This window comes from Neodiprion fabricii, chromosome 6, assembly GCF_021155785.1.
Source record: "Neodiprion fabricii isolate iyNeoFabr1 chromosome 6, iyNeoFabr1.1, whole genome shotgun sequence".
Lineage (NCBI taxonomy): Eukaryota > Metazoa > Arthropoda > Insecta > Hymenoptera > Diprionidae > Neodiprion > Neodiprion fabricii.
Window position 1 is genome coordinate 6,208,457 of NC_060244.1, and position 24,624 is coordinate 6,233,080.

Consider the following 24,624-nt stretch of genomic DNA (forward strand, 5'->3'; position numbering starts at 1 on the left):
ACCTCAACAGCCACGGTTGACGGGCGGAACGGCAATCTCAACCGCCCGAAACGCGTATCGACTCTGTTGAGGATCGACCCGAACGGATCGGAATGGTAGAATTTTTTTGAGAGATCGGTGAACGGGGAATCACATCATTTTTAGACATTTTTTTGGGAGGTGTGGTCATATTTTTCACATTATTGTAATCGCGAGAAGCGCGAGGCTCTCGAGAAAAGTACAAAGATTTTGTACGCTGGAATTAGGTAGAGAAATGCTTGGACGAAGGGTGGCAAGGGAAAACTGTGTAAGTGACATTTTCGATTGTGTTGAAGTGACTGGAAATAAAGCATCAATTTCACAGCGTTTGTTTGCGTAATTTCGGTATTTGCTATTTGCGTATTTTTTTGTTTTTTTTTTTTAAGGTATCTTTGTGGCCTACGAATTTATCAATTTGATAGATTTTTTAAACAAGCTACTTTTATAGACACACGGTTTTTGTACGCCGATCACATTCGCGATCCAATTTATTGCATATCCAAACATGCAAATTCGTTCTGGGATCGTCAAAAGATTACACGAACTGACCCCCGCTCCCCCCGCAGCTCCGTTTCATCCTTATATTATACGTACGAAACGTTGAATATAAAATCAATGATGAAAACTGATGAAGTTTTTTTATCGGATCAGTTTGAAAGCCCAGCAGGTATATGTGTATAAAACATAAAAAGAAGAAAAAAGTTACGGGGTTGCAATTTCTCACTAGAAAAACCAGTAGAGGTATAATTTTTTGTTTATTTTTCTTTGTTTTTATTATTCGCGCATATAAACATACACATACACACACACACACACACACAGACTCGTGCAAAAAAAGGAGAAAAAACAGCGTTAAGCAATTTCGCCCGCATTTCCAGCAGCGAACAACGAGGAAAAAGGTACTTTATACATTTCAGTTTGAGGAGCAAAAAGATATGAAAAGAAAAAAATTGTGCCGACTCCGCTAGATTTACCTTATTGTTAGTTAGTGATTTATGGTGCTGCTGTACAGTAATCGCGGAAACGTGCCGGCACCGCGAGTATAAAAAATTGTTTCAAACGTACCGACCTATAAATTTCGGTCATTTTAAACATTTTAGCATTTCGCTATTCCATTTCCTTCTATTCCTTTTTTTTTTTTTCTTTCATCACCTGTTTACAGTCAACATTATGGTTTAGCAGACTTGTTGATTTACAATCGGAGGCAGGATTGATATTCCGAATTTGAAAAGTTCCGAAAGCGCCTAATTCAGAATTATTTGGTGGCGAACCTTCAAGTAAAGAAATCAAACTTTGAACAAACAACGAAGCTTCGTATGCGCGGAAACCCTACGGCTCAGAGTTCCGAAATGCTAGATCTCGAAAATTCAAGTTACGATAAAGCAAAATTCCGAAAAATTAAGTTTCGATAGAGTAAAATTCCGAAAGTTAAACGGCGTAAATTTACTCAACGATGGGGAGTAAAAAATAAGAACAACAGAAGATCAGAATGACCAGGATTCCGAGCGTAAAAATATCGAAAATCCGAAACAAAGAAAGATCAAATTGGCGAAATTTCACCAAGCCGGAAATTCACAGGACTGAAAGTCTTGGATCATTCGGAATTTCGATGTTTCATTTTTTGAATCTTTCGGAACTTTGTGTTGTCGGGTTCCGGACAATTTGAAACACTGATATTTCGTCAAAGTTTGATTTCTTTACTTTAAATTTCGCCTTCGAAAAATTCAGAATTCGGCGCTTTCGGAGCTTTTCAAATTCGGAATTTCAACCCCGCCCCTACGGTCCCGCCCTTAGAACTTGCCAAGGGTAAACGCTTGCACGGCATTATTTTATGGGCAAACACGTATGAACCACATAACATGTACATAATAACATACGTACGTACGCCAGTGTCTATTTACCTTGAAAATATGTACTCGATTACCTGTACAGTACGTGTATATAGGTATGCACGTACGTAGACATGTGTGCATGTATGTATACATACATGTATAGGTTTGTAAACGTTCCCCGGTATATAAGCCAACAACGATTACTTTCAACCCCCTCATAATTTGCCAAACTGCCTCGAAATTCTGACACCAGCATTTCACGAAGCCTCGCGATATTTGCTGCTGTCGATTAAAATGCAGGCCTTGCAAAATTCCTCGCAAATTATCCACGTCGCGTTCCGCTCTGTTCGTTTTTATCTTTTTTTTTTTTTTTTTTTTTTTTTTTAGCTGCTTTCGTTTCTCTTCTTTCCCCTCGTACAATCGTTTCAAGAGCTGAAACGGTCACCAAAAATCAGCGCCGATACGACGATTTCATCGCATTCGGATGTCAGATCGGCTCAAGCTGCGGATGTTCCTAGGTTTTCACCCTTCAAAGCTGCGATCTATGCCGGGGACGATATTCGAACGCGATATCGCGCAGCTATGAATATACCAGTCGATCTTCCGAAATATATCCCCACGATTTGAGCGAGAAAAAAATACCGCCAACAGTTCCGATTGGGAAAAGAAATTTCGGGGAATATCCGAAGACGTCGTCCGATAAGCATAAAGGGTCGCGGTCCTTTTGGCACTTGAGCTAAACCTCCTCGAGAGGTCCTCGCATCCAGGTCCTGCATGTTAGGTATGCAGCGTCGCGGGGCTGGCAAATGGGGAAGGTAAAAAATGGGCGGACCTACGTATCGAGAGAGCGACAGAGAGCGAGGATCGCTTGCGAAACGGCGGGTTTTGCGACGTATCCCACGCCTGTTACACGGGGAGGAAAAAAGTCTCGCGTACCTCGTTCCCCGAGGCTACCCCCCAAAAACGCTTCTTCATCCTGGCGTAAATATTGACTCATCTTTCCAAGGTACGCAGTTTTAATTATATTCTATACATACATATATATTCGTACATTACAAGACGTACCGTATACCGCACATGTGTATCATTCTGCGAATTTAAATTCTGCGAGGAGGAATTTTCGCGACCCCGGTACCGCGGAAGTTGCCGTATATATACATATATACCTATATATAATGTACGGATGTACAGTTTAAGGGTGGGAGCTTTCGTTGCGGAATTGAGGAGGGAAAGGGGGAAGAAGCTTGGCCGACTCTTCAAACACCCCCCTTCGTGCCTCGCTCTCCGGGCCGATCCGGGTCCCGCTTCCGTCTAATGGGATATCGATATATTCATAGGAATTTCGAAGTCCCGCGAGGAACGCGGGGGATGGATGAACGCCGGAGTAGCGGGTGAAGGCTAATTGTTTTCGGCCCCCGCGGATTCCTCATCGGGGTTCAGGGATCGTTGCGCCTTGAACCGAAAGCCAAGGGACAAGGCAAGCCGAGCCAAGGCAGCCCTCGTCTCTCTTCCTCCGCTCCTCCACTCCTCCACTCCTCCACTCCTCCACTTCTCCACTTCTCCACGTTCGGACATTCGGCTCGGGACTGCGGGCCAAGAGTCGGCGAAGGGAAACACGACGAGGTGAAGAGAGAAGCTAGGGAAGGGAAAGGGGAGGACGGGATAGAAAGGGAACGAAAGGAAGGGAAAGGAAAGGGATCGAAGGGAAGGGCGAGTTAACGCTCCACTTGGGGTGCCACGCTCCGCACTCTATTTCGCGCTCCGCCACGTAATCTCTGACGTGAAGGGAGGCGCGACGACGACGAGGAGGACGACGAGGAGGAGAACGAGGCCGGTGACGACTGCGCCCATTCCTTTGCTTTGCATTCCCTTTTACCGCCCAACTCACAGAGCCCGTCCAGGTATCCTTTAAAGCTGCGTTAGACCCGGGAACGCGTTATCTTTGCAGTAGCTCGATGGCACCCTCCCTGCAGTATAGCCAGGTTATACCCGCCTTTGTACCGGCGGTAAAACGTCCCTCTGTTTTCGGGCTCGGATACGTTTGTCCGTAAAGTAGAAGAGAGCGAGGGAAAAAGGAGAGGAACGAACCTGGTATAGTTTTTTTTTTTTTTTTTTGTTTCTTTTTAGTTTTTCTCCACCTGGCGTCTTGTTTGCGACCGATAAAACATTCGCGGTATGCAACGTTGATGCAGATCTTTCTTTTTTGGTTTATTGCATTTTTTACCCTGTGCAAAGTCGGAGCAACGTATAAAATTAAAAGCTGGCAATTTTCATGCAAATTATTCTCTCGTTAATTATTTTTATTCGATTTATTCGCCGAAAACAATCAGCTGTTCAATCTGTTCGACGCCGTGTTGCTTCGGGGAGAACTGATTTTTTTTCGGTCTAATACGAAGATGAATTATCCTGCCAATTGATAAGTTTGCAATTGCAGCGAGTTTCGCTAAGTGAAAGATGTAAACTCCCTTCGTCGCGATAATACAGTTGCTTTTGCGAGGGAGTCGAAGAGAGTGGCAGCGACAAAAAGATTGTTTCCTTAATTTTCAATGAAACAAGCTTTCTGTAAGAGGAAGTATAAGGTATATAAATAAAATAAGAAGCAGGAAGTCTGGAGTCACGGTGAGCCGCGTGCAAAAGCAGTCATACCTCGGGTATAAGGTATACCTATAATGTACAAGACAAAGAGGAAAGATGCGCCTTTCCGGGTGCCTTCCACCTCTCGTTTCTCCCTGAATTTTCCGACTCGGAATCAGGGCGGGGAGGTTCGTTTAGAATAAAGGGAGAATTGCTTCAGCGGAATCTAAGACCCTCGCGAAATTGAACAATCATTCGAATCCGTTCCATTAACTTTATCGAGGCAAAGATTTTTGTACAGCCGGCGGTTTCCGGCCCTTTCGGTTGAGCGCGATCAGGCCTGTATTAACTTCCGTTTCGATTTTCGCAGGCTCCCAGCGACGCAAGTATCCGCGTTTACAGCTTTTTTCTTCTCCCAATTCCGCACGCGATTGCAGGTGAAAAGGCCGTCGCCGCAACTCGCGCTTATTTATAATCAAAGCGGTAAATCTCAAGGCAGTTCCGCAGAGTTCCGTCCCGTTTTATTTCCTCCCCGCGTTACGTCTAGATTTCCATTCTTTCCTCCGGCCCGCAACCGCCACCCCCGCAAGTTTTCCGTTCGAACGAATCGAGCTCGCTGCACATCCTGAAATACACAAGCTTGCGGGTACACGTATGCGAAAACCGCTGTCTCGAAGAAGTGGGACAAGGACGAAAACGTCGGTCGACCAAACGCGAATCGAATCTAAGCGCCCGCGATGGTCGAAGACCGACGTCGAGCGTCGGGACGCTCGGATACCCAACGCATTCCAGACGCCATCCTGCTGGGAAATTCGGCACCGCCGTCACCGTCACCGGAGACAAGATGACACGCCTAGAGGCGACGACACCCCGACGGCGTCCGATATGGAGGGTGGTGGAATAAGAAGAAGAAGAAGAAGAAGAAGAAGAAGAGGTAAAAGAGGAGCAACAAGAAGTTATTGGAACACATGGGGCGATCAGATTTCTCCGTTGTATTCCTTCATCTTATTTCGCCCCGGTTCCATTCATTTTTTACAATTCCGCACGCACGCCCCCGGAGCTATCCTCGATCACTGAAATCGTCGCGAAAAGGTAGCGCGGAGGATATTCGAGGGCGTCTCTCTTTTACGGATATTATTATTATGGTTAGGTATACGAGAGTTATCCGCAACCGTCGAGTACCGCGGCCCACATCCTTATACCTAAGGACGTTACGTCTGGCCGTGCGTACCGCCAAATTGAATGCCCGGAGCTTCTGACCCCGCCAGCGGAAACCGGGCTCAAAGAGGAATTCGTTGGTTTCACAGAATGAGGATAAGATTTGAGAGGCTCTGTGTGCGCGTGTCTACCTACGCATCAACCATTTCGACTCGCAATCGGATCGGAGATGAGGGAGGTTTTCACTCGCCTGTTTTAGGATACGCTTGGCGGAGTAACGAGGCTTTCGCCGGTGAAGGTTTAAAAACCGCAATAGTATTAAAAATTGATATAAACGCGCGTAGACGCGATGCAGCGGGAGAACTTGATCCGGGCTGGGCGCAGCTGATCTTAAAGAATTCAATACAACTGTGAACGGCGTGCCAGTCCAGCTGCTGCACGAAAGTTACCCTCCGGTTGGAGAACGGTAGTTATATTAGACGTAGGATACAGGGTGGAATATCGTCGCTGATATTATCGCTTCAAAGTTTTAAAAATCTCGGCTTGCACGCAAAAGAAAAAAGTAATTCACACTCGATATCTGAGGCCAAAGATCGCGGTGTTGAAAAATTCCGAATCACGATTTCCGTTAAATATATCCACCCCTGCAGTACCCACAATCCCAATAAGAACTAATCAAACCTACACCTAAAACTGGACTCGAAATACCCGCGATAAGAAAAACTAACATATTTTATTTACACCGCGTGCAGAGATTCAGCCCCTTACCCCATAATCGGCGTATCCTCGTTCCAAAGCTAGGCGAGAGGCTGGGGGTGAAAAATAACGTAAAGGCCGGCAAATCGCGTTGCAGATGCAGAGGGGAAGGTTACCGGCGCAGTAAGTAAACCGTAACGACGGATGAAATTGCAAGCCAACCGCGGACCCGTCGACGTCGACGTCGTCGTCGATTCGACCAAGCTCACCTGCACCATTGCACCTCCGAGCCTCGTCGTCGATCCCGTCTGAATATTGGAATAAATTGTGGGACTGCTCCTCGGGGTGTACCTTCGCCGCCCGAGACGCGCCCAGGGTGTGTACCTCAACCCTCGACCACCCCCAACCCCCTGCCTTACCGGGATGCGCTCGGAAGACGAGGCGGTGAGGAGGGTGGGGGGGGGGGAGGCCCTTATCGCGTCCACGCTTCACTGCGCTTCGGGGATGAAGGCACCCCCCCCCCCCAGCTGCACCGAGTCCCTCGATCTCGACGTCGAGATGCTCGGTCGTACCTAGATAACGGGTGATTCGCCTTATTACTTACAAGGTGCAGGGGTACACCCTGGAATCCGTGGAATTCCGATGGTGTAAAAGCCGAGGAGAAGGCGATTCTGTGATTTTACCAGACAACTATTAAGGTGTACGTGTGTAAGGATGATGAATTACAATTGGAACATACATACGTGTATGGTACAATGGGCTTCGATTACACCATCTTCGTCGGTCCAATTATGAGGATATTTTGAGAGGTTTAAAATTTTTCAGTAGGTACTGCGACGGAAGGTGAGAATCTTTCAACTGTTAATAAGTTGTAAGAATGATTTACCCATCAAGGATAGGATGAATATCGAACGCGGATCATTATGTGACGTGTAGGTTACCAGTAACATAAAATACCCGAAGCTTTGCGTAGCATATTGGGAGAGATTGTTAAATTTCCTCGACAGTGAAAAATCTCCGGAATCGAGTTCGAGCCTCGCTTCGAACGAAACAATAAAATCAGAGAACCTGAAGATAAATCAAGGACGCGGATGGGTTCTACACGTTCTGCCGATCTTTTTTCCTAACGTTGTATAACCGACATCCCACAACCTCTGGAATTCACCCGCGGGACTCGGGATGCTAGTGAAGACGGACTGCAGTTTATCGGGGAGCAAAGTAGGCGGGACGGATAAGTGCGCGCGCGTGTGTGTGTGTGTGTGGAGCAGACGACGTCTTAGACCCCGGTTTTCCCGGAGACGGGAGAGGCGCGGTGTGGTCCAAGTCTCGTTCGACCTTTTGCAGCATCGACACTTTCGCGGGGGATGGCGAACGGGTCGTTTAATTCGAGCACGTATAAGGCATTCGATCCGTCTAGTACACGCGAGAAGACAAGCGAAGTGCAGAAGTGCAGAGAAGCGTTGGAAGCCGGCTGCGCCGCAGACGTCGATGCTCCGGATGAAACTTTGCATGGAGCGGTTTCCGCGGGGGAGAAACGACGCGTTTCGATCGGATTTACCGCGATTGGCTTTGTTCGAATACACGTATAACCTTACCGCTTCCCTTTTCTCTACTTTTACCCACTTCCTTCGCGACAAGAATCCATCCATCCCTTAGTGGGCATCGATCGCGGTCGCGTTCCGACGCCTGAAAACCGCGAGTGTCGATCATCCGTCGATCACTTTTGCAGGGGTCGAAGAGGCACCAGGGATATCCTTGTACCGTTGGGTTCGATACGACGGGCGTTACAGAGACTCAGACACAATTAAATCCGTCTCCTTCCCTGCCTAATTTACCAGCTAATTTACTTTGCCATCTGTTCGTCGTGCTGCGGCTCGACCGCCGCACTAAAAATCAATCCCCTGGAAAGCATCCGTGCAAGCCGACAAGCCGCAGCTTACCAGCCGCGTCTACCCGATCCTGCAGAAGCTTTTCATCCCCCAGGCGTGTACGACCGCAAGCTCCCCGAACACAAATCGGTCGCTCTTTAGCGGCCGCCTTGCGCCGTCAATTAACTCTTTTCAATTCTCGTTCGCAACAATCAACCGTTTATATGCGAACCTGGTTTAGCTGCTGCCAACAGTTTTGCCCGATTTCTTTGCAGTGAGCTGGTACGATAAATTCCCGTAGGTGATTTACCATTTCCACTGAATTAGCCATACCGGAGTGGAAGTTGTGTATACGGCCATTTCGGAGAACGGACTAATTAACCTTGTTTGTTAATTATGCATTTGTTTAATCACGAACATTATACGCTAGCGGCGCACGTTCACGTCCCGGCACCGGAATATTTCAGAAATATAAAACCACGAACCAATTCCCAGCTCCGGTTCTGACGAACGGGATGTAACAATGCTTGTTAAAAAGTTACGTCATGTAGCCAGTCGCTACAGGCTGCGACGAGGTAAAATGGGCACGAAAGTCTCGACGCTGTCGGTCTAAAGAGTACAAAAACGCCAATTGTCCGAATGCGAGTTTCCGTCGTTCCTATATTTGAATTTTTTTCACACTTGCCAACTTGCAATAAAATGCAGCGAGGATTATTAGATGGAACTATTGTTTTGCGGATCATTTCGGAAAGTGTACGTCGGGCAGTGTTGCGAATCAAAAAGACGAAGGATATTACTTGCAGCGAAATTTTTCCCGCGGTTTGTATTCGGCACGTCTGATCGTGAAACAGGACTCGAGGAAATAATTCAGCAGTTGCCTACGAGACAGAGTCGAAAGCTCAAAGCGACAAAGAGCAGCTCGATACTGCAGTTTTGGGGTCTCCCGATTTCCCTGCGGGAGTCGTGTAACGACCCTGGGAAGGAAGACGACGGTTCGTTTTATAGGTGCAGGTATAGGAAGGAACAAGACGAGGGAGGTGCTTACCTTATACCGTCGCGCTGTGCAAGACGAAGAAGAAGAAGAAGAAGAAGAAGGCGATTCAATTTGCTCCTTTTCTCTCTCTTCCCCGATCGCGGCTCCTCTGCTCTTCGCTCTCTTATTTCTATACCTTTGTTTTTCCCTCTTACTCATTCTCTGCTTTATCGCTATCTTTTCTCTTAGCAACGGCAATCGAACTGGCGGCCAATTTCGCGAGGGTTCACCACCGCTGGCTGCAGGCGCTACTCAAACCACTCTCTTGGCAACCCCAACCTTCACCGACCACCCTTCACGGATGTAGTTTTACGCCTAATGTAAACCGCCGAATATTCCCCAGGGCTATAAAGCACGGGTTAATTTTATGTCTTTTCAAATTCATAGCTTTTTATTTATCTATTTATTTATTTATTTATTTATTTTGTAACTTTCGTCAACTTTAGTGATATAAGGAAAGCTAGTATTGGTTTCGACGGAGAATCACTTTTTTTAATTTCAGTGAATATTTGCGTTTTCTAACCTCTAGAATGCGCAAAAACCGATTTTTAGAACAATGTCGGCCTGTCCGAAAAACTTCCGCAATGATCTCGGAAACGGTTTGATGAAAAAACCTGAAACTTACAGGATTTTACAACCAAATTATGGACGTGAAATCTGTGTTTCTTCTTTTTTTCGACTTTCTCATGGGATGTTTCACGTGTCTGGCGTGCAGTGTAATCGTACGATACATCACAGGTACGTAACGAACATATCTGTATAAAAATACCGAACACCGGCAGATCCAATTATAAATCTTTGCATACCCGCAACGCAACAATTATGTGAAACTGTTGAATTACGAAGTAAATAAATCCAGATCGATGTGGTACATGATATTCCCAACTCTTGTTGTAACCAGTAAGTAGTTACGAGATACGAAAAAACATTATTGTAAACAAGAGAGATGTGCGTAAAGGTCAGTCTGTTTTAGATAGTCAGTAGGATAGTGTAAAATTAAACATCATTGGTGAAAATCGTTCGATTCTCGTCACTAAAACGTCCTGAACTTCTATAGAATATTTTCGGTTCGACATTCAACACCGCATTTCTAACAGTGAAGCCGTTGTCTGTAATGCCGATGTATATTTAACAAACTTAATTATACATATTACAGTACGGAAAATTAAAAGTGTGTTTTACTGCTGACAAAATCTCAATCCAATTCCCCACGCAAATTTACAAAAACACATCGCATATCCGAAAGCTGCCGGCAGGTACGCGCTTCATGATTAAACAATATAACGAACAAGAGCCCCGCGGTATCTCCCCGTGTTACACGTATTATACCTACCGAATAATTTTTTCGCGATCCTTTACGCGGTTACAATTTTCGCATCGCGCGTGATTCTCTTTTTCCCTCCGGCACCGCGTTTTATACATTTCCAAGGGTGCGATTCCCTCGACTCGAGTGCCTGGAGCGACGAGGTTTGCCGCGGCCTTTGACTCCTTCCGTTGCCTTCCGTTTCCACCCTACGATCGGCAGGACCAAGGACCCGAATCCTGCCAAATAAATCCCTCGGGTCCTATCTTCCGCGGGTTCGTCATCGCCGGTTTGATCCGCGGCTCCCGCCCCCCGATGCTCCGTTGACAATTTCATTTCGACGCGTGCATGTGTCGACGGTAACTTTGTTCGGCATTTATCCTCGCGTCGGATCGCGTCGCGAGTCACTATTTATTATATAATACGCGTACATCCCCAACCAGGGTTACATTACGTTGCATTACCGTTAGATTACACGCGGAATCCTTGATGGTGTGGATCAGCTTTGAGCAGCGCGGATCAAACGACCTGGGAACTGATGATCGCGTTAACGCTGTTAGTAAGATCGCTTTTATCTTTTCCTTGGATCTCAACTCTTTGGAGTCGGGTCGTTTTAATGAGAATTTTTAATTCCATGCCTGTCCGCGAGAGGCTTTCGCTCAACTGCTGAGAAATTTAGTCCCTCCAAGGCACGTCAAATATCAGCATATAGCTTGTTTTGAAAACTTTCAATCAGCACAATGGCTTGGCGGTGCTCAAGCCAGGTAATTTTAGGGCAAACAAGGGAAAGCTTTGTGAAAATGAGGGGGCATTGGGTTTCAAATATATTTTCGCAGTACTGACCAAATAGTGCAAAACTATATACACAGCAGGGTGTCCGGTATTTTGGTCGTTTTGGAATTTTTTTCGATTGCACTAAAAAAATATATTCATATTACAGTGAAAAAAAACCTGTATATAAAAGTTTTCGGATAATTTTAACACGTGTCGGAAGTCGGTTGAAATGTTTAATGTAAAATACGTTGAAAATTTTTCACGTTCTTGAATTGTTTTTCTTTTCTTCAACTAAAATGTACCGATAAAATCAATTTGATGCTTCAGAACAATGTTTATACTTCCAATTAAATTTAGGAACAAAATAATTTGGGATGATCGCACGTATTCCGTAGAGAACGATACTAAATTAGACCGTAAAACTTATCGTTCTATGAATTATAAAAGAGTTTGGAGATTCAATGCATATTTTTGATTTTATTTTTATTTTTTTGTTTCCATGTTAAGTTGAAAGCATAAAAATTGTTTTTAAGCGTCGAATTGATTTTTCCAGTCCATTTCAGTTGATAAAAAACAAGCATCTAACTGGTAAAAATAAGAGGGTTTTAGGGGACACTTTCAGTTTTAGACTGCTTACAGGGGAATGAAAAAAAAAATTGGTTACTTTTAGGGAAATAGGGGATCCACCGTGCAGCCTGTAAGCGTCAGCTTTATTTTTATTTTTTTCTTAAGACGTCAATTGAAAACCAGGAAGCTGCAGAAACGGAGTAATTACAACCGAGTTTTGCGCGATTGGTGCGACGTTACTTATCATTTCGATCGCGTGAGATTCAATCCGAATGCCAAGTTTTCAATTCAATATACCATCTCTCTCTCTCTCGCTATCACTGCACCGACTAATTAATTCAGACGTAGATGCCAAGGCGGCTCCTCTTCGGTGTAGGCGTGTATAACAGTAACGTTATAAAGCTACAATTAACACGCGAGAGCTCCGAAAGTTTCCTCCCTTGATACCTGCGTAATACATGAGCGAACGTAGGTCCCTGCGTTTCTACCGACTCATACCAGGCTCGGACAAGACGTAGCGAAAGACTGGAAGCTGAGAAAGGGAGGAAGAGAGGGCGTGGAATGAGAGGAGGGGAGGGGAGAGATTCTCGAGAGATTAGATCCGCCGAGGCGGAGATCCCGGAGACTCGGCAGTTATTAACAATTAGCTTCCGTTTCCGAGTCGAGCCTGCAGGAAGAGGTCCTCCCTCAACCCTCGAGCCTTGACTCCGACTCCAACCCTCCGAAGTCCCTCTATAATACTTCCGAGTAACCGGAGTAAATTCATCCGGCAGTTATTGCGGGGGAAAAGTTTACGCCGGAACCGCCTTGCCTGTCAACGTTCCTCAAATGTGATAATAAATAACGCATCGATGTACCTTATAACGTATATTCACGTTATTTGCGCGGCGCAACGGCGAATGAGACAATTTTAACGTATGTTTATCTCTGAAACGTGAGACCCGGTCGTTACACCGATCAAATATATAATTTGTCGCCTCGCTTAATCTGCCTATATTTCAAGATTTGCAATAAAATTCCCTCATCTTTTTTTCTACATCTATATATATACATATATATGAGGGTATATGTTTCACAATTGATTTGAATTTCCCGGATTTCAGGCAAGGTAGCGAAATTTTACGTGTATAGATGTTTCGGGTTTTTGCTCCGAATATTTGAAATCAATTTTAAAGCCCGAATGCCTGCGATATTAGAGGGACGTTGAAAAAACCCAATTGAAATGGAATTTAAATTATAAGCATTCGATTAGTCAAGTATTTTGTCTCGGGATCCCTAGTGGAAAATTTTACAAACTTTCTGGGCATTTTTCTTACAAATCTGCGACCGGCAGAGTTTAGTTTGAAAAATTGATTACCCCAACGACTTTTGATCATTCTCATTAGTGTTGCGGTAGCACCTTGTCATTTAAAAAATAATCTTCCTTATAATCAGAGTTAAAAACGACTATAAGGTACGATTCGGATTAACGCGCAGGGATAAAAAATTATGGGCGTTAGATGCGACCAGAGATTTTTGGGAGCTTCGTTATTTCCAATTTGAAAATTACTCTCCTCTCCACAGCGCGTGGTAATCTCGTTGGCATCGTGCCCACTAAAAATATTCGAGCAAATTTTATTCCCCGACTTTGCTCCGACTTTTCCAATTACAATTTTGTCTCCATTAAGAACCGAACCAATATTGACAATATCGAGCGTCTAATAAACAAAGCTTCTGATCAATCGGTATTCAAAAATACGTTTACGACTTATTTAATGGTTACGGAGGCGAGCATATGGGAAATAATAGTTTCTTACAATTTTGCTGCTCCTCTGGAAAGCTTTTGTCCTGTCTTGTTCGTATGCCTTCACGAAATTTCCTTACTTTTCCCTGACTTCCGTGACGATTTTTCGAAACCCCTGACTTTTCCTCGACCTCCGGGCTTTCGGTGACCAGTGGCCACTGCAAGGTTGGTAATCCAGGATTCTAACGACCCTGGAATAACTCTAGACGAATCTCGCGCAAGCCTGATGATAATGGAAAAAAAAAAGTAATACATGAAAAAGGAAGAAGAAACGGCGAAAATTTTCCAGGTCCAGGAGCAAATTCCGGGACAATTACATTATTCGAGGATTTCCGTGACGACTGGACACAAGTAGGTAGGTATACGTATATGTATAAAAGCCGGTCGCAAAGAAGGGTTAATATTCCCCCGGCATGGATGAATCTCATCCTGGAGGATGGCGCGGCCCGCAAGTTTGTCTCCGGTGAGTCCGGATGACAACGGTCGGCGGATAGCGCGTGGGTCGGCACTTAATTACACGGGTCCACTTCCACGAGGGATAAAGTCGAGTTTGCTCGTTGTCCATCTCGCGCTTAAAGGTATATATATGTACCGGCTTTCGCGGGGAAGGCGGTGTGCGTGGGTGAGCATATTTGTGTACATGCACACCCGGCTATAACGCGGAGTGCCGATAGGAGCGTGCCTTGGTATGCCAATGCGAGGTAACGCGGGGCGATGCGCGCGTTAGTTTAACAACTAAAACCGACGCACGCGGTCCGTGGAAATAAGCGCACAAAGGAAGAGAGAGAGAGAGAGAGAGCGGTTCGTCGGAGGGACAAGTGGGCTAATAAAAAATTAATGTAGAGCTGAATTAATATTAACGAGGGTTAATCGGTCCGAGCTTTGATTAGAGGGAAGGCTCGTATCACCCCTCCGAACCACAATCTGCAAGTTCGAGGGTTCGTTCATCCTTTTCGCCCCTCTCCCGACATTACGGGACGGATCTTAAAAAGTCGAGTTTCAGATTTTCTGCTTTTTCACCCAGCCCATCTCGCATAATCTGGCAGAATTCTCTCTCGTTATCCTGATAACAACATAAGGGTAACATTTTTTCTTTCATCTCATTTTTTTCATTTTCCTTTTTCTACCTCTTCGAATTCTCCGCAGAGTTTCACGACTGTTTCACAACTTTATCTACTACTAAATGTTCAAGATTTGCGAAAGTGTGATGTGAAAGTACGATAACACCGGCCTTTTATCTCTTCCTACTCTTTTTCAGCTCAACCCCACCTACCAAAAAAAAAAAACAGAAAAAAGAGCACCCAGTCAGTTCTGCTAGAACTACCGATGTGAAAATGCATGATACTTGCAGCAGTTCGAGTTCCGGATATATGTTTTTAAAAAAAGCAAAAAAAAAAAAAAAAAAACATATAATCCGAGACTTATTTTCTCTATCAATTCAACGTTCCAGGGTATTAAAATGAGTCGGGATAGTAGAGAAATATATTTTCAGAGAATTACGGTGAGTGACGGTGAGTAAAAACGGGGGCGCGAATTGTCAGCATGATTTCCTCCGTTTCGGGAACAACTTGGTAAATTTGAAAAGCGGATCACGTCGGTACCGAAACGGTGAAACCAAGTGGGAAAACGTTGGACGAAAAAAGGACGGCTCGCTTGTCTCCTGTAGCTAAGAATCCGCACGCGTCTTTGTTTACACGTGGCAATGACGGTAACGTGATCCTGGAAATCCGCAATCAGCATGGTTCACCGATACCGAGCGGCGCAGTCGGAGTCGATCGATCGGAAAATCCGTTCTCGTAACATTTTCAGCCTCAGTTTCTTCGGGCTCCTCGACAGTTTTCCACGCAGCAATTTACGGCGCGAGGGCTTAAACGACGGTCCCGCAACTGATCGTGAGATTCGGAGGGAGACCGAACAAAAATTAGTTGCGAAAATTTTCAGTTTCAAGCATGTCTGTATACATACCTATATATCCCTATATATTTTGTTTTGAATGCATTGAAAGAGAGGAAAAAACAGTGAAAATGCAAAGAAAACCAGGGGAGCTACTCGACTGAGTAATAAATGCACATGGAAAGCGCACGGGACACTGTCTTCGGCGATAAGTGATTAAAGAATAAAATGAAAAAGACATGGTTTTTTACTCGGAACGCGACGTTTCTCCAGCCTGAATATTTAGACACCGTAAAAATTATATACGCATGTACGGGAGGAGCCGAGGCCTCGAGAAGCGCAGCCTGGATCCATTACGTGAGTGGTATAAGCACAGACGCTTGCAAAGCTATACGGACTTCTTCATGTTAATTCTACGTGTTTGCATCCGAGACATAAAAGCACAGGGTTGCTATCATCCGAGTTTCGGTAAACCCGGTAATTTTTCATCTCTCGAATAAAACCGTCGCTAAAATTTGGATTCCGATACGAAGAAGACAACTTGATAGTCAAAGAAATTGGTCAAAGTAAACAAAAAACTTTAAAAATCTTGTGTTTGCCGCAGCATACTCGTTCGTCCTACGACTTGTTGACAGTGATTTCCGGCCGATTAGCATCCAGATCGCAAAGAATTTGTCTGAGTAGATATCGAAGCAAGAGGACCAAGAAAATATTCCCCAAATCTGGGCAAGTCCGTGTGAAAATCAATTTTCCAACCCGAAAACTATAGTTCGTGACGCTATTCGTATGAAATTTTCTCCTCCAGATATACTCTGAAAAACTGGAGTCTAAATCAGGGTTTCTGCTGAGTAAAGAAAAAAAAAACGTTTTTCTCTTTGAAACGGAGGAAGTACGGACTTGAAAGGATTCAAAGACGTTGCGATATAGATCTAGTTGGACGTAAACGAGAAGCAGCACCGCGAGGTCATCGTCAAAATTTGAAAAAGCTTATCTCTGCTACATTTTCAAAGTAGTACAGAAAGGTTTGCCTAACTCGAACCGAACTTCAAATGGAACATATCCAGGCTTGGAACAACTCTTTAAATCGGTGAATTTTCTATTTCTGTACACTACACAATAGTGTCATCACCAACCGTGCAGTTCTTATTTTTAACTTCTCCCTTAGCGTAAACGATACCGAGTAAATAAAAAGGCTGAAAGTTCAACCCAGCAAAGACGATCCGCGTAGACCACGTTCTACGTACAACATACACAAGACTACAGGTTTTACGAGAGGTTAAAAAAAGGAAAATATTGCGCCTCTCGTAAAAAGCAAGCCGTTATTCATCATTCGAGTTTATTTTCCACGTAGATCTTGCGGCCCCTTTCCGTCTCCATACCGACCACCCGCAGTGCGCGAAAGCGAGGCGTGACACGGGAGACGGTGCACCCAGGGGCCCGGCGAATACGCCTGCTAGATATACGTTACGAGCATGTGTACTTTGCAAGAAGCATATATGAAGCTCGGAATATGCGAGGCCACTCTGAAATGCATAAGGGGGATAAAAAGCTGTGGCTGGTAATCCCCCGGGAGCCCAGTTACCGCCCCCCAGGCCCGCCGTCGACTCTCTCAGGTTTTATTCTGGCTGATTCGAGCGAACACGACACGTGCATTACACCTGGCGAACTCTGTCGGGAGGGCTTGCGAATTATTCAAATATCCAGTGGCGCGAGATCGTGAGCTACGCGTTTTTTTATGGTTTTTTTTTTGGATCAAATCATTAGGATCAATCGCGATCGTTGGGAACGAGCGACAATCGAGATATCAAGACACACTCGGATATATGCTTTCGTAGCTTGGCTATCATGACAAAATGTATATATTTATATAAGTTTCGTTTTTTTCCAATACAAAATCGTACATTACTTATTATAAGTAACAATAATTGTTATAGTATACTATGTGCTCGAGAGCTATAAAATATATCATCAACTGTGCGTTTCGGTATAGTTAAAACCGTATTTCTAGACGTTATTTTTCTCAGTTTTATCCACCCTCGAATAATAAAATGATAGCACGCTATACTCAAACTTGAGTATAAATAAAATATTTGGCGAAATACTACACATGTGCTACCCGACATGTTCGCCAATTCTCGAATGACTTAGACATTGATATACATATATCAGAGATACTCGGTAAATTTATTGCCCTTTTTACGGCTCGCGAATCAAGCGCTATATGCTTGCTATTACACGCCAGCACTTTCTCGGTCACATTGAATATTCCAATTTTAAGATCGCAGTTCTGCGCACATTTTTGTGCTACACATTACGGCACCATACGTGTATAAATATAAAATCCTATTGCATAAATACTAGAGTATTTAAGTACTTTTTTCGTAAGTACTCTGGTAGATGAGATTTCTTGTGAAAGAATATTTCAATACGATACGAGTATAATAATATCTTTGGTGAATACGATCGATAACTGTATAGAACGAGGGAACTTACCAGCGCGGTGACGTTGGTAACGTCTGGTTTGCCGACGCTGGTCCGCTGAAACAATATAAAAACAAATTTGCAGATATATTGACAACCGAATATTTTATTAGTGAGACACAACGTACTATTATGCCTAATGATTATTTCATAGGGCTCTTTTACCATACCTCCAAGCGATCAATGGTGTCAATCTTTCGGTCAACCTTTGGTAATTTCGTTCCAACTCTTTTTGGTAATCACGCTGATCGGGTCCGATCAGGTTTTTGTTTCGCCTCAGAGCGTCTAGACATTTTTTAGAAAAGTCTTTAAAGCAGAGCCGAAGTTTATGCTGCAGTCTTGAGGGCTGAGTATTCTGCTCTCGCAGGCCGGATAAAAAGACTACTGCTACTTCGGCTGGACCTTGATTCACCGTTGTCCCGATGCATCCCTGCAGAACCATTTGTAACATTTTTGCATCCGGAGGTTCCTGAGCAGTCGCTGCTGCTACCTGCGATAAGACAAATAGACTTCTTTCATATCGTGATAAAGAGATGATCATCCTTCCATAAAATTCCGTCACGAATAGCAATACTGCTCTATCTGCAATAGATTTTTTACCTCAGCTGTCTTCTTCTGTATATCTTCAATCGCGACCTCGATGGGACTTAACACAATCAGTTTTCTCGCTACCACCCGAATTCTCGTCTTCAAATACGGAAAATGCGTCGCTACGGTCAATATCGTCTTCCGCTTGCACTGTTCCCGCAACTCTCCGTGAGCCTTTCCACTCGGAGTGAAGGGGGTAGCAAATACAAAGCGTTCTGTAATAAACAAATTCTGTCAACATGGTGCTGATGATAGACAAATAGTTTCGAAAAAATTCAATTTTTCCTTACTGATATTGAAATTTCGGTGAAACACCGTTGGCCTATGCCGTAATTCATGAGGCTCGAAGTAAGGCTCGACGTAAGTTATTTGAACATAGGCTTTGTCCGGTTCCAATTTACTAGGATCTACCGGGTTCGAATCCTTTATTATTACGGTATTATCAGTGCCAAATCTTTCAGCGTAAAAATTCTCAAGCCTGGAAAATATCTCGGGAAGTTTCGTCAGAGTCGGCTCCTTGTAGACGAATTCGTCTCCAGCCAAGTCACCAAATCGCGTTCCGTAAAATCCAACTCTAAAATACGTTCCAAAGACACGCTTTCCAGCAAGCTGCTCCACTCTGGTATACGACTCGTGCAATTTCCTAATAAGCGAAGTGAAAACATATCGAAATGTGTGAAACCAAATAACATTTTTCACGAATAGTCGGTTTCATAAAGAATATTGTACCCGTGGATGTTCGCTAATTTTTTATAATCATGAGCGGCTTCGGCTATCGGCAATAACACTCTGTAAACATCAGCGATGGCCTCGTACATTCCAGCAGCGTGGAGTGAGCTAGCCGCGTGTTCAAGAAGCCCAGCCAAACCACTTTCCGAAAAATCTGGCCCAAGACACAAGCCTTCTTCTCGTCTTGCCAATACGTCATCTCCGACCGCACTTTCCTCGAGAGCGTTTGGTGTCACAGGTGCCAAAGCGACGGCACCAACTGGCCGGCCTCCTCCACCGGGTTCCAAAAGGTGAAGATACTCTGCAACCAGAGCTGCGCTGTGCACTAGACACATGGCTGCTTCCGTGTGATTCTTCCTCTCCATATGCTGCTGCGCCATATTTGCTAACCAAGTCAATCTCAGATCTGGCGATCCTTGATATCCCTTTGCAATTCTAGGAAATTTTATAAATAATCATCTTTTTTGCTACAAAATTAATCCTTCATTTTTGAAGTAGACTTGCTTCAAGCGCCAAGTGAAACTACGCAAAGATAAGTAAATGTAATGGAAGATGCTTTTGCCTCCCTATTAAATAAGTATAATAATGGTTTACGTGTACCTGTACATCAAGTCCAAAAGCATCTCGGGATCTTCCTGGAACTCTTTCATCTTCACAGTATCAGATAAAATCATATGGAGATTGAATAACAAGTCCTTAACTTGCTCTGGAAAACTCGTATCCGCTAATTCTGTGTCACGTTCAGCATAGACCAAGACGGTCTTTAAGGCTCGCCTGAGAGCTCCTTCACTCGGTGCTCTACCACGACCAACTAGCGCAGATAGTGAAGTTGTGACTTGCATCTTTACTCGGGCAAAATTCTGACGAAAATGAAGAAAAACGTTATCAGGGGAAAATTTTAAAAACTCATGATTAGTTATGTATGCATGAAGTTGTTTTGAATGTGAATTGAGCAATTAATCTGGTTTCATATAACTTTCGTCAACTCACATTTCCAATTTCAAAATTTTGTCGCATTAGCAGATACAAACTAGCTGCTGCATGGCTTCTGACTGCACTTAAAGGCGAACTACACCTGGTCAGCAACGTCAGACACAAGTCTCCACACCTTTCGCTTTCCTCGTCAAAAAGCGCGCTATGATACTTGAATACCAGAGCTCTCTGAGTGTTAAACATATGCTGGAGAACTAAGGTGCTTTGATTTCTGGCCAATGCTCTAAGAAGAACTTTTAAGACCGCACCGACTACTGCACCTGGAATTAGATGAAATCAAGTTGGTATTAAAAGTATTAAAATTAACATTTCTACCGTTTTCTTTTTTATCATAGAACTTGAAGCAATTTTTGTACCTCCTCCGCCATCAGCTTGTACAACAGACTCCAGTGTATCCAAAACTACAAGCGAAGCTTCAGCTGCAAGAGCCCCTTCAATATGAGCATCCTGCTCAACAGCTCGGCCTTCGGTCTGCTCAGTTGGCCTGATTTCCACAGTAAAAACATTAATGCAAAAACTTGTAGTACAATTTTGCCAATTAACAACTCACCTATAAGGCATTTGATCTTTTCTCCATCTTAGTCGGTCCCCACTGGATCTTTCCTTTCTTCTCAACATCATTTCGCTTCTGGCACTTCCCTGACCCAGTATAACGTCTTCCAATCTAGACCTAATGTCACTTGTGGCAGCAGCTTGAGGTGGACATCTCTTCAATGCCTTTTTTCCTTTGTATTCAAACGCTGCCGTAGCAATATTCAGGACTTGTAACAGACTCAGAACACGTCTAGAGCTCAATTCAGAGCACCACTGTGCCAAAGCTGTTTTTTCCAATCCTTTTAAAACCCAGAGAGCACACATTAACAAATGCCTGGTGGCCTCGGAGCTCAAGGAAACTCGACATTGCGTTCCAGCTACATCGGTCGACGCGCCTCCTGCTATTGCGAGTGCTACAGATTGTGTAATGGAACCAGATTCGTCCAGATAAACGCTCCTCTCCTTAGAATCCCAATGATAAAGTTGTGGCAGTGCGTCCATTATAATGTTTAGGAGTGGCAAGTAAAGTGCAGCCACACGGGATTTAGCTGATGGATCTGTGTACCTTGGATCTACATCGTGACAGCCCATGAAATAGCGAACAGTACCAATAGCTTTATTCTGTAGCATAGGATTTGGTATTTCGAGGGTATTGGCAAGGTCTGAGAGAACCAGACCAACGAGGAAATGCTGCTGTCTAAACTCCGAACTGAGTTCTGAGAATCTTGCTCGGTCTCCTGGTACCAGAGTTGATATTAAACTCCCGGAACTCCCGGTTGATGGACTGGGCGAAGCTGGAGCTGATCCTGACCACCCCATGTATCCAGTTCCAAAAGGAAGGTTCAAGGCCACGTAATGTTCGTGAGAACAGATCGTTCTGACCAAATCAAGCTTGAGGGCAAATAGTGCAGCAGAATCTGGTACATGCATAGATGATTCAGAGAGAGAACAACAACTGACACGAACCAAAGAGAGAACGAATCCTCTGTCCATGATGGACAGTAAATCAGAGAGAAAATTTCCAAGGCTTGAAATAAGATTAGAAGCTGTGCGGTTTTCTTTTCCACAGCGTATGATCACCTCAGACGTTAATGCCGCCGCGAGGGTGGCAACGTCGTCTGAAAACTGCGGGGAAAACCGCGATTTCCTTGGAGGTTCGACTCCGTCAATCTCTGACAAAGATACCACCATAGAGCGAACTATGAGCTCGAGGAAAAACCAGGAATGCGTCATAGCTAGTTCCCGTGCCTGCCCTGTTGAAACAACCCAATGTAAAGCTAACTCCTCATGCAGGAGCCTTCCTGTCGCCTGATTGTTAACAGACGGCGATTCCTGACGCATTGAGGCTGTTCTATCCAGACCCCTGGTATGGGCTTCCATTTCTAGGTCTTCAACAGGTAGATCTGGATTACTTCGAGCTCGAATGACGCTCGAGGTGTGTGACAGAGTCGGTAAGCAGCATTGATATGCTGTGTAAGTTGCCAGTAGAGGATGACGCCCGTGGGTATCGACTTGGTCATCTGGTAGGTTTGTCACATTCCTGACCAGCAAACCGAGAGCTTCGAATACAACAGCTGCTATATTCAAAGGCTGAGACGGCAAAGCTGGAGGCCTGACTAATAAGCAGACGAGCTGATCCAGCAGCTGAGGAAGCGAGCGGACTAATGCAGCCGGCGACGCTCTGGCCAGTTCCAACATTGAAGATTTCAACTCTGATTCCATTCCTGCTTCACCAATTCGTGGAGGTATGTGACCAGTTTCCAGAGAACCACAAAGTGAAAGGAATCTGGATTTATGAAGATTTTGTACAAGTTATAATCAACTATACATTCTAGGAATGATTGAAATTCTGTTCAAATTTTACCTGTCAATATACTTGTCTTGAGGATGTACACTAGACACAGGCTCTAAAATGAGCGTAAACACTCCCTTGTGAGCGTCTACCCATCTTGTACCTGGCAGACATACATCTGGTGCTATGTACGAATAATTTGCTGGTGGAGGATCTAATGTAGCTGGTAAACAGAATTCTCCAGACTGCAAGTGCCCATCCCTGAGCAGCTGTAGCCACTGAAAAATTAGTTATCATCATTGTTATTATACATTTTCTTCTCGATCTCGTCTAGTTTCCTTCAGTTGCACTACTTATTGATAACTATATTCACCGTGTAAGCAACTGGCATTTCGACGTTCGGTTGTTCAATCTTTTTCTGGCAGCTGATGTGATAGAATGTAAATAATAGATGGTGCTTAGCGCTCAAATCGGCAGGAAGTCTTATTTTAATTTCATCGTAAAAGCTTGGGTTTTTATTGTGATAAGAAACGGACGTGAATGCCTCGTGCGTCATTTCCGGGCATGAAGAACGACCAAATATCGCGGTCAGAGCATCTGCCTCATGCTCACCACCCATCAATTGTATTCTCACGGCTATGTTACGAGCAGACACTGCCCTTGCACTGAAATTAGCTTCCTAAAAATGAATAAGATTACGAACTTTGTTAGAATGTGAAGGAGGTATAAACTATTGTACACGAGATGTTAACAACATTCAATCAGGATTATGAGTGAAAGTAAAGGCTCAAATTGACATACAATAAGTATACCCAGCTTACCTTAGGATAAATATAAAGCAGATTACGATATGACAAGTCTGGGGAGACTACTTTGCTAGGAAATTCAAGTATCTCTTTGAATGGTCGGCTCTTCTCGTCAGGATAAGGTGTCAATCTTCTTAGGTCCGGATCCAAGCATCGGGGAAGTTCATCAGGTCTTGGACTAAGGTCTAATTTTAGAATACCAGGTAAGCATTTCAATCTTTTCAAGTTAGATCCCGGCCTACGTAGCTCTGCCAATAATTTATACAAGTCTTCATCCCTCAGTCGCTCACCCTCCTGCTTGAAGAAACTTGATACAGTCAGAGTGATAGGCCTATGGAAAAAAACAAAAAATAAAGCAAAACAGCTTACTCGACAAATACAGATAGGGATCATTGATCATCAATAAAAATCTTCAAACCTAAAACTATCTAAGCAGTTGGCAAAATCATCCTGGGACCAGCTACGTCGCTTGTCAGAGCTGCGCCTCTCCAAGGAGCCTCTTCTTGTTGGAGCTTCGACTTTCTTTCTCCATTGCTCTAGTCCTCCAGATTTTCTATCCAAGGATCCGGCACTTCCCGTACTCTCTGAATCATCAGTGCAGCCCCCACCAATAACCCCGGAAAGATGAATGGCTGTCCATGCCAAAGGCATTCTGTAACGCCCAAGTCGCTCGCATGCTGCCACTGCAGCTGCTCTTACCTGTGAAGCAAGAGAAACAATGTTGTAATTCAATTAAGTTCAAATGATTTTTGAGTCTCATTACCTTATCTTTATTTTTATCTTCCCGCAAATATGGCTCGGCACATTCCGAGATGTCACCTTGCAAAACCTTCTCCAATCTTACGACCAGGAACAAGTCTGGACTTGGTTTACTGATATTGAAAACACAGCTTCTAGCCAAGGTGCTTGTATCACTGTATGCGATATGACTTCCAAGCATTCGTTTTAATCCCTCAGGATTCATATCAACGTAGAAGTTCTCTGAAACCTACATCAAGTATAAGGCTGTATTATTTGCAGAACAGTACAGAATAAAACTTGTGATCAATATCTTGTTACTTAACTACAGTGGATTACATATTAAACCAAATGCATTCGAAACTGGTTGATAAGTTAGGACGTATAATCTGACATAAACAATATCAATAAGATCCAATTCTTTTTTATTTTATATGTAAAACAAAATAATTGTGCTTCAAGCA

The 24,624-nt window shown here is 44.1% G+C and overlaps 1 protein-coding gene across 8 annotated transcripts in view; it reads right to left on the reverse strand.

The window, feature by feature from the left end:
- LOC124185203 (dedicator of cytokinesis protein 7) overlaps window positions 1-24,624 on the reverse strand; it is a 58,606-nt gene that overhangs the window by 32,140 nt on the left and 1,842 nt on the right. For 4 of the 8 annotated variants that reach the window (XM_046575718.1, XM_046575716.1, XM_046575715.1 and 1 more), the window contains exons 7-21: window positions 24,186-24,410; window positions 23,841-24,121; window positions 23,438-23,753; window positions 22,990-23,295; window positions 22,689-22,894; window positions 20,841-22,610; window positions 20,647-20,774; window positions 20,288-20,550; window positions 19,898-20,157; window positions 19,298-19,732; window positions 18,859-19,211; window positions 18,581-18,783; window positions 18,151-18,470; window positions 17,993-18,037; window positions 13,573-13,829 (exon numbers count right to left, since the gene is read on the reverse strand). In XM_046575718.1, the coding sequence (XP_046431674.1) occupies window positions 13,670-13,829; window positions 17,993-18,037; window positions 18,151-18,470; window positions 18,581-18,783; window positions 18,859-19,211; window positions 19,298-19,732; window positions 19,898-20,157; window positions 20,288-20,550; window positions 20,647-20,774; window positions 20,841-22,610; window positions 22,689-22,894; window positions 22,990-23,295; window positions 23,438-23,753; window positions 23,841-24,121; window positions 24,186-24,410 (5,271 nt within the window). In that variant the 3' untranslated portion in view covers window positions 13,573-13,669. Of the gene's footprint in view, window positions 1-13,572; window positions 13,830-17,321; window positions 18,038-18,150; window positions 18,471-18,580; window positions 18,784-18,858; window positions 19,212-19,297; window positions 19,733-19,897; window positions 20,158-20,287; window positions 20,551-20,646; window positions 20,775-20,840; window positions 22,611-22,688; window positions 22,895-22,989; window positions 23,296-23,437; window positions 23,754-23,840; window positions 24,122-24,185; window positions 24,411-24,624 lie in introns of those variants that run through there. The other 4 variants (XM_046575720.1, XM_046575723.1, XM_046575719.1 and 1 more) reach the window with 2 other exon arrangements.